Here is a 15,910-nt window from a genome sequence, read left to right as displayed (position 1 = left end):
GGGCCGGAAAACTCCGAGTGGGAGATGAAGCCGTCGCGGTCTCGGTCCTCGTGCTGGAAGATTTCCCACAATACCTCAGTCATATTCTTCCCGTCGGGAATCTCAAGACCGTCGGCCACGAGCGTCTTCACGTAATCTTGGACCTTTAAGGAGGAAAACCAAGACGGTAGGTAAGGACAAAATAGGTGGATTTTCCTCACTTCACCAGGTGAAAAAATGGGTAAGTACGTAAAAATGGGCACCTGACTTCGGCCGGGGAGGTAAAAGAAAAGACTACCTTTACCTTCTGTCTGCACTGTGAATATAAGTTACTAACTTGAGTGCAATGCCACATTGTCCTCGTCTGTCCAAAAGTAAATAGAAAAAAAGGAGTTGGATGATACTGATACACCATTTGCTACCATCTAGATCTCTTATTGACCATACTGTGCATGTTCTTCTCTATTCCTTCATGAAAACATGGTTCCGAAATTTGCTTACTTCTTCAAAGGTAAAACAGGCAATTAAAGCAAGTCAATATATGATAGACCAGTGGAATCACTATAACCAGTATTTTCGAGGGCTCAAATGTAAGAAAACACATCTAAACACGATGGTATTAAGAAAGAAGGAACGTTATCACTGTACATCGAAGGTTATCAAACGAAAGAAGAAATTTTTACAACTGCCCATCGATTATGCTGTTCTAATTACAGAACGCCCTCCCTCCCGTGTCTTTCTACAAGGCTTACCTCCACAACAGAAAGCAGCTTATCTCCGTCCTTATCGATCTCTGCAAATGCGTCAGGAGCGGGGGGTGAGTCCAGTATATCCAACAGCTCAATGTTGAAGACCAGGGGCGACTCGTCCAACTGTTTGCCTGGAATACAGAAAGATAAAATAGTGTCAGATTTGCGGACAACAAAACGCCGTGTAGATGCAGCTCTATTTCCAAACACTAGGTGGCGCGCGCGAGCAGTGCGGCCAGTGACATACACGTGGCAGACATTGCCGTGCAGTTCTATCTTTGAATGCCAGGTGGCGCGCGTAAGCAGTGCGGATAATTTGACCTACATTTTGACCGTTAACGAATAGGACACTTTTAAACCAGGCGGGGCGCCAAGTTCTCCAGCGGCGTGCGGAGTGGCACACGTGGCGCGCAGGGGAGGAAAAAATAACAACCTCCGAGCAGATGTCCGGTTGGATAAGCGCTTTGTGACTGCCTGTCTTTTCTTTCTAGCCTAATTCCTACCGCGTAGGGATAAAGTATTTCGTTCGGGAGAGCTGTATGCTACCAAAGCCGAGGAATAGCCTGGATACCAGACTAACCCGATCTCACCAATATCTATCGTTATCAGGGTATGATTCGGTTGGTCTGTGTTGGCCCTGGAAGCAATCTGGCTTCCAGGTTAGCCTCAAAACAGCCTCACAACAGCCCGGCATCCATAGAGTCAGAGCTCAGTCTTTTAGCGTCAGGGTAGTAAATGACTGGAATGCCTTACCATTATAACTTTTACAGTTAATTTTGGCAGAAGAAGTACAAGTTGAGAGTGAGGTTAAACACCTCTATTTTGACCAGACAATGTCACTATATTCATTATCAAAAGTACCCACCAGTGTTTGTTTGTTTGTTTGTTTGTTTGTTTGTGTTAGACACTACTAGTGTCTCTAAGCATCTCTTTGTCTGAAATTAGTTCAAAACTAGCCTAGATAAACTGTCGGAGAGCGAGAAGCACACTCTGTGATGGTCGACGTCGGGAGCTTTAATACAGGCGTTGGGTCTGCCTTCATCCCGAGGATGGTATCCAATTCAACGGTATCCATCCAAACGTGTCGCCTCAGAAAACGTTACGATTTTCCACCCCAACATCTGCTTGGAGATCACAATATTGTGCTGCCTCGCGTCGTGCGCCCGATTTGCGTGTATCATTAGACTGGAAATCAGGACACCCTGTCCACTTTATGTGTATCATTAGACTAGAACTAGGACAGCGCTGCGGGCAGTAAATAACGGTTGTGGCATACCGAGGGTAACCATGGAAACAGACGAGCGGGCGCTCCTACCGAGCTTTGTAAGCGAAATCGACTATTTAACATACACATACGAACATACTAGAAACATACCAAACGAAGGATGAGTGCATTCAGTTTTTAGCCTGGGTGTCGACTTGATTTTGCGTATAATAATAAAAGTATAGGTATAGGACAAGCCTGGATGCCAAACTGTTTCCAGGGCAGGACCTACACAGACCAACTCCACGGCACTACAGCCAACATAATACCAGGCCCGGTATGGTCGGATAGAAATTGGGGACTTTGGCCAAGTTTGGAATAAAAGTCTAGTAGGAGTTAATTGGCCTAGGAGTGAACTGACCGTCAGGTGGATAGACTAGATGGATAGGCAGCAAATTATTTTGGCAACAAGTCTGTTTGAAGACTACGGCGAACATGCCCCGAAGGAAATTCTACGACCCCCCACTCCCTAGACTGAATCGCAGAGGGGCAAGGTGATTACAAAATTTCACAAAAACGCACTTCGAGTTCGGACACGGAAATTCATGATTGCAACACAATCAAAAACCTCCGGCAGTCCAAGAAATGATCTGGTTTCCTTCAAGAGACTGTCGGAAAGGTCCCTTCTTCTTGTGCGATTCTCACGGCTCGTTCCGTTGTTTGCTGTTTTACGGCGCCCCGCACGAACTTCAGGTGTTGGTAAGAAACTCGAGAAAGGCCGCTTCTGTTTTTACTGAGGTTTAAGGAAACCCTAGGTCTGTGATCGCAGACGAAAGACGAGATTTTGTTTTGTCACCCTTGAAACTGGCGGATGGACATTGTGACCCTGGCATCTCCATCTACATCTGTCCGTGCCACTGTCAGTTCCACAGGATTGGCAATAGTTTGCAAACATTGCCACATTGCATTGGTGGGTAGGAGCCCCAGTATATATCGGATGGTACCCAGGCTATGAGCCTGGCCCCGAGCCACACAGACAGCGAGTGAAGCTATCTATCACGTCCATGAGGAATTCTTTTGGATCTCATGCAAATCGTGCGGTTTCAGCACATCCCTAACCCAGCGGGGACATATCAGCCCCACATTTGGGACGAGTTTGCGTCGCGAGGTTCCCATTATCGGGCCGGCCTCCCGCGGGTCCCGGGCCGTCGGTCACAGGGGACGGACACATACAGTCTCCTAGCAGATCTATCGGGCAAGGCAGTCTCTACCCTGGGAGCCAGACAGGACCGGGTAGCTAGCGAGTTTTGTACGGGGACCCAAGGCAGTCAGCCCGCAGAGCTCACATTAGTGCTCCGGGGAGTCTAAGCCTGAAGGAGTTATCGCTACCCTTTGGAGAAGGGTAGATAAACTGTCCTAGCTGCCCGATCCCGGCTGGCTCCCAGGGTAGGCAGTCTCCAAAGGGCTAAACAGTACCCAATAGGCCACCATGTTCAAGATAACATTCACCCCTTTGATGAAAACTGATTAACCATTCGCACTATCTGATATTATCATCATCAGTCAACAGACTGAATTTCTGCCAGATTTGAAAGTGATAGAGTCGTTCTTCGGATGTAAAAAAAAACAAGTGCTTTTAAAAAAGCTGGCATTTTGCCAATGTTTGCGTGTGTGAACGTTTTTTTCTAGTTATTAGAATGTCATATAAATAGAACAGAGTAACTAATCCTGATATTGGCGCATGGAGAGATTCACATATGTGCCTGAACTGCAGCAGATCTAGACGCCACCTGTTAAAATTTGCGTGAACTGCAGCAAATTTCACTACACATTGCCTGTTTTTGAGTGAGCTCTGTTGCGGGGCATTTTTAATTTTTTTTTTTTTTAATTTTTATTTCTATTCGGCAAAAAAACGAAGCGGCGAATCCGTTAACCAAAGAAATAAATTGGTGTGGCCAAATGGATGTAAAAATTAGTATTTTAATGGATGTAAAAAAGAAAAAAAAAGTTGAAAAAAATCTACCTCCCCGGGTCGAACTGGGTGCATTGGTTTAGAATGCGTAAACTTTACCCCTGCGCGAACATGTTGAAGAAATGCCTGTTTTAACAGGTATACAAATGTTTGGCATGGATTGAACAGGTCCGTTCATCTCAACATCACAACGGCGACTACACTAAAAGAGTGGAGTGCGAAAGAAACATAGAAGACAGCGCATATATAGGCAAATGTTTCTACGCAATACATTTCAAACATTTCAGAGCCGGTCTAGCATAGGAAATTTACTTTCCTGTCACCGGCTCCTCTCAGAAAATTCGTTCTAGTGAGCTCAATGCATAAATAAATGAATAAAGTGTATTCTTCATCAAACAAGTCATGTGAGGTATGGTACTCTTTATGTATTGGTCTGTTTTACATTGCTGTAACTGTAAGTTAAGTTTTTTCGATGAACAGGTTCGATGTTTTCTTTTAGGAGTGACTGGAAGTTACGGCTAAGTTTTGAGTCAGGTGTAAAATGGAAACGTCCTTTCTCAATGGAAACCTACCTGCGGAGTGTAGGCCTGGTCCAAGGTACGCGATGTGGGAGGGGTGCGGGGGGATCATCAGTTCGCGCTTCTCCCCGACACACATGTCCATCAGACCCTGGTCCCACCCCGGGATCATTTGGTCTCGTCCAACCACGAACTGCAGCGGCTGGTTTCGGTGGTAGCTGGGGAAGAAAGCGGTTCAAAACGGAAAGAATGAGTGAATGAGGGAAGAAAGAAGGAAGGAAGGAGGGAGGGATGTAATCTCTAGATGTAATCCTTTACTTCCATTTCTCTCTTTCAGTCTTTCTGTCTTGCAACTCTCTCCTGACATTCTCTTTTCTCCTATCGATCTTCCTTCGGTCCTCCTTCTCCCTCTCTTTCGCTTACTCTCCCTCTCTCTCCTTCTCTTTCTCTCTCTCCTTCTCCCTCTCTCTCTCCTCTCTCTCTCTCTCTCCTCTTTCCTCTCTCTCCCCCTCTCTCTCTCCTCTCTCTCTCTCTCTCTCTCTCTCTCCTCTCTCTCTCCCCTCTCTTTGTCACTCTCTCTCTCTCTTTCTCTCTCTATCGCACACGCACAGATACAGGTAGTTGTATCCCCGTTATCGTCTCCAGAGGCACCAGACAGATTTACTTGAGACGCATCCTGGGGGCCAGCCGGGATCGGGCAGCTAGTACAGTTTATTCGGTGGCCCAAGACAGTCAGGCCCGCCGATCTGCTATTAGCGCTCCGGGGAGTTCGCTAATGTGAGATCGGCGGCAAGACTGCCTTGGGTCCCCGAACAAAACTCGCTAGCTACCCGGTCCTGTCTGGCTCCCAGGGTACTTGAGACGTGAACCTCCGCGTATGGTCCGGATTAGTGTGTGCATGTACTTCAACAAGCAGAGAAACATCTTTAATGTAAGGACAACGTGCCCCCAAGGAGAATCTATCCTCTAAGGATTTTGTAAGATGGATAGATACATAGATACGCCTATAGATACATAGATATTAGATTCGTCGATAGATACATAGATAGCAAATTCACCGATAGCAAAGATAACTAGATAGATAGCAAAGAGTACAGATCCCAGCATGAAATCACGTTTTTCTCTATTATTATTATCATTATTACTATTATTATTATTATTATTATTACAACAAGAAGGACCTACAGTACACAGTGGTGGCACACTCGAGCAGACTGGCTTATATCAACGGCACCACTGGGCAAAACATGATACATGACGTTTGTAGGAGTCTGTAGGAGTCTTAGGTATATAATGTTAGGACACCGAAAGTCTTTCCGGATTTCCCCCAATATCCGTGCAGCGGTGCGGAATGTTTAGCCCGAAGCCGTAATGAGTTCTGGCTGTGCCGTTTGGCCGCTCACGGCGGGAAGGTAGGTGTTAGGGGTGCGGGCACGATCGTAGAATTCGGCCAAAATAAATCGGTAAATCGGCCAGAGGAGTCAGTCCACGCTATATTTAAGGTTCATGCTCCCCCTCCCTGCGCGACCTGCCAACTCCTCTAGTAGCAAAACTACCCTGGCAATTTATTCTCCCTATTATAGCCAGCTTAGTCAGTATGGCGGAGACTAGGAAGGTGCCTTCAGTCGTGGAGTTGTCACACAGTTTGCCACATCCGCGGGACACGCCGAATCTGGTTCTGCTACCATGGTTACCGGAGCGTGTTTCTTAATTTGCTACATGTGCAAATAGCCAGGATGCCAGACTGTTTCCCGGGTCTACATGCCCCCCACCCCCCCGCAAGGAAACTGTACCATAGCCCTCCTGGAGTTCGACCACGAGATTTATCTATCTATATTATCTATTTTGTATCTACATTTCTATCTATCTATGTAAACATGTATCTGTCTGTGACTCTCTCTTTGCGGCTGGTATTCCGTGGCTCGAACCCTCACTCTCTCACTCTCTAGCGGAAAAAATAATGCGTTTGAGGCTTCCATCTATAAAATCAAATTATTTATGTGACCCATTAACCCCAAAGCCGACTCTCAGGTCGACAAATAAAAATGATCACAGCCAAGAATTCTTTCCCACATCTGCTTTGCGATCAAGACTCCTCAGAAGTCGTGTAAACAGTATCTCGAGCTGATCCCAGTCAGTTCTAAGAAAACGTTCGGTGCTAGTTGCAAATAGGAAACAGGTGCATATATGTATCTTATTTAGGAACGTTGCCAGATAATCGGCAGAGATAGATATGTAGGAGACACAACAGGGGAGGGAGGGATTGGGAGGCTACATTGGGGGTTCACCGATTCCATCTCCTTGACACTATTTGACTACAATGCTGCCCTCCGAAAGTTCAATGTGTGACATACACGATAGTCCCTACTAGACTATTGTTATCTGGAGCTTCAGACTTCCAGCTACAAAACGTTTATGTTTTTCAGCTAGCTACAAACAGTAAGTTAACATGACGTTTATTCATTACATGTACTGTATTACAATAAAAAGTATTCTTCGTGTACTAAGGTAGCTAAACACTTGATAGACAAAAATGATAGATTGAAACAAAATCTGTAAAATTGAAATAGAGTTAAAGTTTTTCTGGCCCCCTGTTTTCGTTACTGTTACTTGTACAAAAAACATGACCTAAATACTCAACTGCTTGGAAATAAGAGTAAAGTAGTATAGAAATAGAATAGAATAGAATAGAATAGAAATGAATAGAGTAGAGTAGAATAGAATAGAATAGAATAGAATAGAATAGAATAGAATAGAATAGAATAGAATAGAATAGACCTTCACCTCCAGAACCCCCTGCACGCCCTCCCCGTGTACGTGCGGGTCCCCCGGGCGCCCGGCCGATAAGCGGCGGGTTAATTGTGCGCGGCCTCCCGAACATTTGGTTCGGATTTACCGGCGGGACGGGTCAGCACGGAACGGTCTTTAACTCGTCACGAGATCTGTCTGGGGAAAACACGCGAGTCTGATACGGCTTTTCAACAACTTCACTCGGCTTTATTGACATGGCTATCACCCTGCTATGTAATTTACACTGGCTAAAGTTTGATTCCATTCACCAACCTTGCATTCACAGACCTCTACATGCAAGATAGCCTGGCTCCAGGCCCCCAGCTAGGCCTATAATCGGTATATACCGTGTTTATCAGGGTCTAACTTAAAGCTGGCCTGTGTAGCGCCCCTGGAAATAGCCTGGCATCCAGGCTACCCAAGCCTGGCCTGGATACCAGACCCCAGCCCGGTCTCAACAATATCGTGTACACAACAGTGGCTACAGTACGGATTGACTCCCAGTATGAGGTCCAGTATGTCCAAACGCTACCATTTTGAGCCTGTGAGTAGGAGACTGGTCTGGATTTGGATAAGCGCTTTTTAATTGCCACGCGTGGCTCTGAATACAGGTTAATGTCCACTGAAAAAGTCTGTATGTTTCACCAGTAGCGCCGCTATCGCTGTTTTACGAGTCCCTGTTGTAACTAAATTTAGAATCACTCAACCTATCGTTAAACTGATATTACAAGCATTGGCCAGGCGCAGTGGTTACTAGTACAATGTACTAGTATTATTGCATGGTTGGGTTCGCTTCTTCACGGTAAAATGTAGGAACTCATTCTGTCTATGTTGTCCACGTTAAATTGAAAACGGATTGTTACACTGTGCATAATAATGGCGAGCAGTCCCCTGCATCTGCTTGGAGATTACCAGTGAAAATGGATGTCCTCCCGTCACGGTTAGCTAAGAAGGTGGGAAGACTTGTCATCACAGGAAACAATTTCTTAGACAGCTCCCATCAGGGGAACGCGTCCTGAAGGAGGAAGCGGGAGACTTGGGACGTAAGAAAGAGTCTAAATCTTGACATTGCGACCATCTGGTGAAGGTTAAGGCAAGAAAAAACACCAGGAGGCTTCATCACCTTGCGGGCTGTGAATTGACTTCCTCCCAAGGAACCTTAAGAAAAACACGGCGTCTTGACAGGAGGTTCTGTACGTCGTGACTTGACATTCGTCAAGGTCAAGTGTGAAGCAAGTGTGTGAGTAGAGGTCGCGAACTTCTTGATCTTACAAGTTATTCCTGTCTGGAGGGATCTAAACACGACCAGGGGTCTGGCACAGGATGCCGTATTGGGAGTGCGGACTGGAGAGTGTTTACGGGTTGGAGTTACAGCAAATCTAGTGGCGTCTTTGAGACAATCTTAAGAGTTTTGAGAGTTAAGAAGGGCGGAGAACATTCATGTAAGATTGTAGCAAGGTAGCCAGGAGTCCAGACACCCAGTCCGATCTCAATGATATCTACCGTTACGCGGTCTGTTGGCCTGTGTAGGCAAAACGGTCGCGTAAAAAAGCGCATTGGGTTACTCACGGTTTATAGCAAGTTTACGAATTTTAAATCTTAAAATACATGAGAGTGAACCTGAAATTCGAGCTAGTTTCGCGTATCATTGAAGTTTCTCCTTTATTCTGGGTTCCGTTCGAAAAGTTCTTTATCAATGAGAAGCATGATTTATAAGAAGCTCAAATCGACCTTCAGCACGTTTTCGGCAGCCGTCCGCTGCGTTTTTGGCACAAATATCTGAGACATTTTGGTGACTCGAACCACGACGGTCCTCTTTCCGCACCCACATCTGTCTGCAGCCCGCTGTACGTGTCCCAGTGCAGGCCACATTCCCACACGCTAGAGTGTGACATTTCAGTATCTGTCCCATCTCTGATAAGCTAAGGGCACAACCCGCCGTACGTGCAAATACGTGCTGTCTACATGCCAAAACGTGGGCAATCTTTTGGGATCCGTAAGTGGTAAGTACCGCCTCCGTACGAACTCGTAGGGAATCCGACGGATTTTGGAGCACGCAGACACGCCGTAGAACTTTACGTGCAGGAAAAAATTTCTCTGCCATCGGTACCATTACGGGCGACGCGCCTGCCCTGAACGTTTTCAGAAATACGTGGCGGACGTGGCCTCAAAAAAAAGTACGGACAAATTGCAGATTACACGTTCGGTTGGTTGTGCCCCTACTAGGGCCCTAGCTATAGCCATCTCTGCGTGTTTGCCACATTCCCACACGCTATAGTGTGACATTACAGTACTGCAGTATCTGTCTCATCTCCGATACCTATCTCTGCGTGTTCGCCACATTTGTAGGCCATACAGAAACGGGGACGTTTCATTAATCACCAAACGGCGTCTGGTAAAATATGTCGCAACAGCATCTCATCAGGTTATTGCAACATTAGTTCAAAATGATACAAACTTCAAGTTGAAATCTACGGTTCTTTTGGTACTTCGACAGTTCCAGTAAGCATCATTAGCAAACCTACAGAGAGACAGAGTTTTAGATTGGGGCACTGGGATACCAAATAAAGTCGAGTCTAAATAAAGACACAAAGAAGTATATCAAGCACAGAACATTTCCAAAAGGTCTTGTCACGTGACAAGCACCTGTTCCAAACGTCAAGATCACCTGTCACTCAAACAACGTCACCGCGCTAACCACGTGACCAGCACCTGTTCTTCACGACATCGCCGAGAGTCAACAAAAGCAACACTATCACTTCCCACATGTACACAGCCGGCATTCGTCCATCCATCCACAACTCACAGCTATCAAATCACCTGCCGTTTTCTCTATCCACCTACCCATCCCTCCTTCTATCTATTCATTCACACATTCATCCATGCGACGCTCAATCTACAATCTCTCCAACAATCCATCAATCAATCTCTTCATCCAGCAGCCAACCGTCCCTCTTTCCATTCATCCACCCTCCCTCATCATCATCCGTCAATCTCTCCAGATCCCTCCCTCCCTCCCTCCATCATCCATCCATCCATCTACCCATCATCCATTCATCTACCCATCATAAATTCATCTACCCATCACTCCGTCTCTCCACCATCCATCCTCCACCCACCCATCCATCCATCCCTCCCTCTCTCCATCCATCCATCCCTCCATTCCTTTCTCTCTCCCTCCCTCCCCTACCTTGAGTCGAACACGCTGCCGTCCGTTGACCCCAGTGACCCCATGAAGTGCACGGACAGCAGGTCCCCCTCCTTACTGGTCCTGTCGCACATCCGGGGGCGGGACACAACGCGCACGCGCATGCCCATGGGCGCCTCCACGTTGGTCACGAGAACGGGGAAACCCAGCACGCCGAGAAATATCGTTCCCAGGATAGCCAACAAACTGCGCATGCTCGATGGCGTCATCAAGTTCACCTTTTTGTGGTCCGTTTCCATCTTCACATTCTGCGTCATTTTCTTAAAAATCAAACCTCCCGTCTGCTCGAGTTTCAAACGCTGTGTTTTTCTTGAACGCTTTTCTCAGGGAGCGAAGCAAAATCTTCCAAGCTTTCTTCACAGCAAGCTTCAAATTCCTAGTATTCACCGAATTGCAAAGTTATCCAGTTTTGCGTACAAAGTTTTCCCTTCTCTGTCAGCCCGTCTCAGCAGCTGAACGGCTGCTTCTGAAGTTCTGTCCTCCGAGACGAAAACTCCAACACGGTCCTGAAAACTCGGGAAACCAAGCACGGAAATTAACAAGGACGTTTCAATTGGCCGGGAAAACCTGGACGTTCCGGTTCTGAAGAGTGAAAACGGAAGTTGACCCAACACGAGAGGTGACCAGATCGTCCCAGATCCAATCTAACAAGTCCCAAATGTAGGCCGGAGAGAAGGAGATGTCCGGCCAGCTGGTCGGTGGTGTCAGTGTGGCCGGAACGGTGAGAAAACTCGCTCAACTGCAACAACACGGCCACAAACCCGCAACAACACGGCCACAAACCCGCACAGACCGTCCTTTGTAGTCTGAAATTAGTCTTCCTCACAATTCCGCAGTCCGAATGTGTTTGCTTCTACTTCAATACGAACAGACAAACTCACATAGGCGATCGAGCAAGTTGTTACACAGAAGGCAGCCGGCCCCTACTACAGAAGCTTCAGACGCTGACAATACTCCTCAAGTCCTCCGCTAGTCCAGTAATGGTTGAATATTCTCCTAATCCGGCAGGTTTTCTCACAGTTCTAGTCGTGATGACTGTGTTGGGAAACAGTGGCCGTACTGGGGTCGGATAAACGTGTACCACAGATAGCCCGGCCTCTAGGTATAATAGAAAGAAATAGTTACAAAATCCTGGGCTAATGATGTATCTTGTAATACCCCAGAATCGCACCTGATTTTGTCCCGTTTGTAGCGTAGATGACGGCTGCAAAAGTAAACTCCACTTGACTTATTGTCAACAGCAAGCCGCCGCCCGCTGGTGTCACGAAGCGAATTGATCCCTTGTATCTTCTGCTATCTGCCCGCAGTCAGTGTGCTTCCAATAAAGGGACCCCCTCCGGGTAAGGACTGGAACAAATAGAACTCGCTGAGCGCTTGAAACACCGATGTTTTCACCGACGCGACGTGGCAGAACGTTAACGTTTGCAAAGATTCACAAGCCCGCGAGCGCACTGCAGACCGGCGTGTCCGGCTCGAGCCCGGTCAGGTCTGACCCCCGTGCGTCGCTGGGACGGCCGGCGGGGGGAGGCTGCGGTCGCGCCGAGGGAACTGGTTGGTTGGACTCGGGCCAAACAGACTGGGTGCTGACTGCCTGTAGGCTCGTTTGGAGGATACGGGGCCCCTGGAAACGAGCGACAGAGGGCCTTCTATTAACGTCGTATTATATTTCACTGACTGCCGTCAGTGAGAAATACCGTTTGCAAATAGGATCACTAAAAAGTAACAAACATTTTTGTTCGCCTTCCGTTCTGTGTCCGTCTCAGACGCAAACGGTGTCACTCGAAACCTCCTTACACAGCCTCATCAGAACCGGTGGAAACACGTGTGTTTCTTGTTTGGGGTTTTCCGGTCAAGGGTCATCTTAAGATCTGCTGCAGTTGTGACTACGACCGCTGCAGGGCACTATTGAACAATGTATGGGTGATGATTTGGGTAATCGGGCTATGAAAATGATTTTGACCTTTCGCTTTTGACCTTTGACACTATGACCGCTATCCGACAGAAGGAGGACCGCGTGGCTTCTGGAAGTGACACATCTGTGTCTAAAGTCTCACTCAAGGGTCGTCAGAGAGCTACCGATCAGGTCAAGACAGACTTCTTACAACTCCAAGACAGACTTTTTGCGGAATCCAGACTTCCAGAGTCGCGGGTAAGGTGAGCGAGAACTTTGTTTTGTTGTTAGTGGTTCGAAGACTGGGTACTGACTTCTGAGCAAGATTGAGGTCAAGAGGTCACGGCTCAGGCATGCCAGACAGGAAGTCGAACAACATCTCAAAGCAGATAGGTGGATCGGGGTTAGTTTGTCGGCAAGTATGTTGTGGACTTTTCTCCGTCCATCTGTGATAGTGCGCACTCTCTTTATACTAGCCTGGTTAATATACCATCGGAGCGCCGGGGCTCGCCGCTGTCTCCTCGGTGCCGAGAGTGTAGTCCGCCCGCCCAGTTCAATCCGCGTCCCGCTCGGCCATCTGGATCCAATTCCATGGTCCTGTCGGGGCAAGAGTGCAATCCCAGGCCGACTCGGCTCGGACATGTTGTAAATGATTGCTATCGTCGTAAAACGGGGTCCCGGCCCAAAATGGCCTACCTGGCCTAGCCTGGATACCAGACCCGAGCCAGATCTCAAACTATCTATGTTAGCAACGTTGTACTACGGAGAAACATGAAGTGCCCATCATGAGAGATATTAACGGGGGCCGCCCTAAGACGGTTCCCGTCCTAAGACGGCACGGATTTTTTGCTGATCTTATTATCAATAAGTACACCGTGTTTGTTACCACTGACTATGCTGATTACAAAGGTAAATAAATCAAGTCCATGCACACAGCTTTAATTTGCATTCAAAGTATACTTTAACATATTTACTTCATGTTTTTTCAAAAAACAGAATTCTAACAGTAATGTTGACAGTGCTGAATCACTGCGGTCACCGGCCTCTGCGTATTGGCGGCTCGTGTCGCTAACTATACGAACTCTTTCAAGCAGTCACACAACGCCATGATACACATAAATAAAGCTCCATAAAACACTGTGAATATGGGTCTTCAAATGTTTGTTGAGTAGAAAAGCAACCAAAAGGAAGCGACATAAACATTGCCACCACTGTACTCCCAAGGGAGTGTGGCCATGAAGGTGGCAGACTAGAGAACGCTCCAAAGATTTATTTGACTGTAACATATGATTCGTGCTGTCTATGAAAATAAGACTTGATAGAGAGATGTAGATGATATTTTCATATAATCAGACAGAGTTTTGTTGATGTTGGCGGTGTCGTTTTTTTCGTAATGATTTATGCTGGATAGACAGACGACAGCTCGGAAAGACGGCATTGGGGCAGTATGGGTTGGCACCCCTAACTGCATCTCCCCTAGGAGAGCATCCCGCAACACGCTACAAAGAACCACAAAGAGCAATACCCCCAGGGATGCCCGAGAGGGGGGGAGGATGAGCATCCCATTCGGACGGTCCAATCGGTATTGACCCCAGCAAACGGAGAATCGACAATGAATGCAGTCTGTGTGTGTGGCAAGGTATGTAAGAACCAGAGAGGTTTAAGAATCCACCAAACAAAGATGGCCTGCTTAAGGAGGGTGCAGGCGGAGCACCGCTCAGGGGCTGTGGCAACCACTGTAGAACCAGTGTTGTCAGCATCAGCCCCTGGTCAGACGGAGGAGGATCCAGGCCCGGAAGCTCCCCACAGTGCCCAGAACCTCCGCGCAACGTCTGCCCCTCCACAAGGCAGGAAGTCAGATCATCACCGAGTGAAGTGGCCAGCCGCAAACTCCAAGGAGTGGTCGCAGTTTGACGAGGACGTTGACATGATCTTGGAGTCGGTGTCAAGAGGTAGTACAGACCAAAAGCTTCAGTCCATGTGCACAGTCATTATGTCCATGGGGGCAGAACGATTTGGCACGATTGGGAAGAGGAAACCGACAGACACAATGAAGCCAAATCGCCGGGAAGTAAAGATCCGTCAACTGAGGCAGGAGCTAAAGTCGTTGAGGCGGAGCTTTAAGGCGAGTACGTCGGGAGAGGAGAGAGCTGCTCTTGCAGAGCTCACACACCACCTTAGGGAGAAGCTTAGGACCCTCAGAAGGGCAGAGTGGCACAAGAAGAAGGGTAAAGAAAGAGCCCGGAAGCGCAGTGCTTTCATCACCAACCCTTTCGGCTTCACCAAGCGACTCCTAGGGCAGAAGAGGAGTGGGAACCTGACCTGCCCAGTCGAGGAGATCAACCTCCACCTCAGCAATACCTTCAGTGATGCCTCAAGAGATGTGGATCTTGGTCCTTGCCCTTTGCTGGTGACTTCACCTGAGCCGGAAGTGCACTTTGACATCTCTGAACCAACTTTGAAGGAGGTCAGAGAGACAGTCAAGGCGGCGAGGTCCAGTTCGGCGCCAGGTCCCAGTGGCGTGGTATACAAGGTCTACAAACATTGCCCACGGCTTGTGGTGCGCCTCTGGAGGATCCTAAAGGTGGTCTGGCGCAGAGGTAAAGTGGCGGCTGATTGGAGGCAAGCCGAGGGGGTTTGGATCCCAAAGGAAGAGGAGTCAAGTAAGGTAGACCAGTTCCGCTTAATTTCTCTGCTCAGTGTTGAGGGAAAGATCTTCTTCAAGATTGTGGCCCAGCGTCTAATAAAGTACCTTCTGGACAACCAGTATATTGACACATCTGTGCAGAAGGGGGGAGTTCCTGGTGTCCCAGGATGTCTTGAACACACGGGCGTAGTGACCCAGCTCATCCGGGAGGCTAAGGAGAACAGAGGGGACTTGGCAGTCTTGTGGCTGGATCTCGCGAATGCGTATGGTTCTATCCCCCACAAGCTTGTGGAAACAGCACTGACCAGACACCATGTTCCAGAGTCAATTCAGAACCTCATCTTAGATTACTACAGCAACTTCTGGCTAAGAGCTGGCTCCAGTACAGCAACTTCAGCATGGCAACGGTTAGAGAAGGGCATCATTACTGGATGTACGATTTCAGTGCCCCTCTTTGCACTAGCGATGAACATGATTGTTAAAGGAGCGGAAGCAGGATGTAGGGGTCCCGTGTCTAGGTCTGGAACCAGGCAGCCGCCGATTCGAGCCTTCATGGACGATCTGACGGTGATGACTGCAACAGTCCCGGTGTGTAGATGGCTCCTACAGGGATTAGAGCGTCTCATTACATGGGCACGGATGAGTTTCAAGCCGGCCAAGTCAAGATCTCTTGTCCTGAAGAAGGGGAAGGTAGCTGAAAGGTTCCGTTTCACCCTGGGAGGCACTCAGATTCCCACAGTGTCAGAGAAACCAGTCAAGAGTCTGGGCAAGGTGTTCACCAGCTCTCTGAAGACACCGCTTCAGTTCAGCAGACTAGGAGTGACCTGACAACGTGGCTCGAGGGAATTGACAAGACAGGGCTACCTGGTAGCTTCAAGGCCTGGATGTTCCAGCATGGATCTTGCCAAGGTACTCTGCCTCTTCTGTGTACGAGGTGCCGATGACCATGGTG

At 47.9% G+C, this 15,910-nt stretch overlaps 2 protein-coding genes across 2 annotated transcripts in view; one reads left to right on the top strand and one right to left on the bottom strand.

Moving 5' to 3' along the window:
* LOC118405524 (FK506-binding protein 2-like) overlaps nt 1–12,010 on the bottom strand; it is a 12,366-nt gene extending 356 nt beyond the window's left edge. Inside the window, exons 1-4 of the mRNA XM_035805027.1 lie at nt 10,403–12,010; nt 4,477–4,640; nt 732–859; nt 5–143 (exon numbers count right to left, since the gene is read on the bottom strand). Of these exons, the coding sequence (XP_035660920.1) occupies nt 5–143; nt 732–859; nt 4,477–4,640; nt 10,403–10,677 (706 nt within the window). The 5' untranslated portion in view covers nt 10,678–12,010. The remainder of the gene's footprint in view (nt 1–4; nt 144–731; nt 860–4,476; nt 4,641–10,402) is intronic.
* Nucleotides 12,011–13,731: 1,721 nt separating this feature from the next.
* The window catches only part of LOC118405891, a 3,651-nt gene continuing 1,472 nt past the window's right edge, over nt 13,732–15,910 (top strand). Inside the window, 2 exon segments of the mRNA XM_035805722.1 lie at nt 13,732–15,745; nt 15,748–15,894. Of these exon segments, the coding sequence (XP_035661615.1) occupies nt 13,924–15,745; nt 15,748–15,894 (1,969 nt within the window). The 5' untranslated portion in view covers nt 13,732–13,923.

The sequence above is a fragment of the Branchiostoma floridae genome, chromosome 18, assembly GCF_000003815.2.
Source record: "Branchiostoma floridae strain S238N-H82 chromosome 18, Bfl_VNyyK, whole genome shotgun sequence".
Classification (NCBI taxonomy): Eukaryota; Metazoa; Chordata; class Leptocardii; order Amphioxiformes; family Branchiostomatidae; genus Branchiostoma; species Branchiostoma floridae.
The sequence above is the reverse complement of the archived record's forward strand: the minus strand, read 5'-3'. Positions and strand labels throughout refer to the sequence as shown.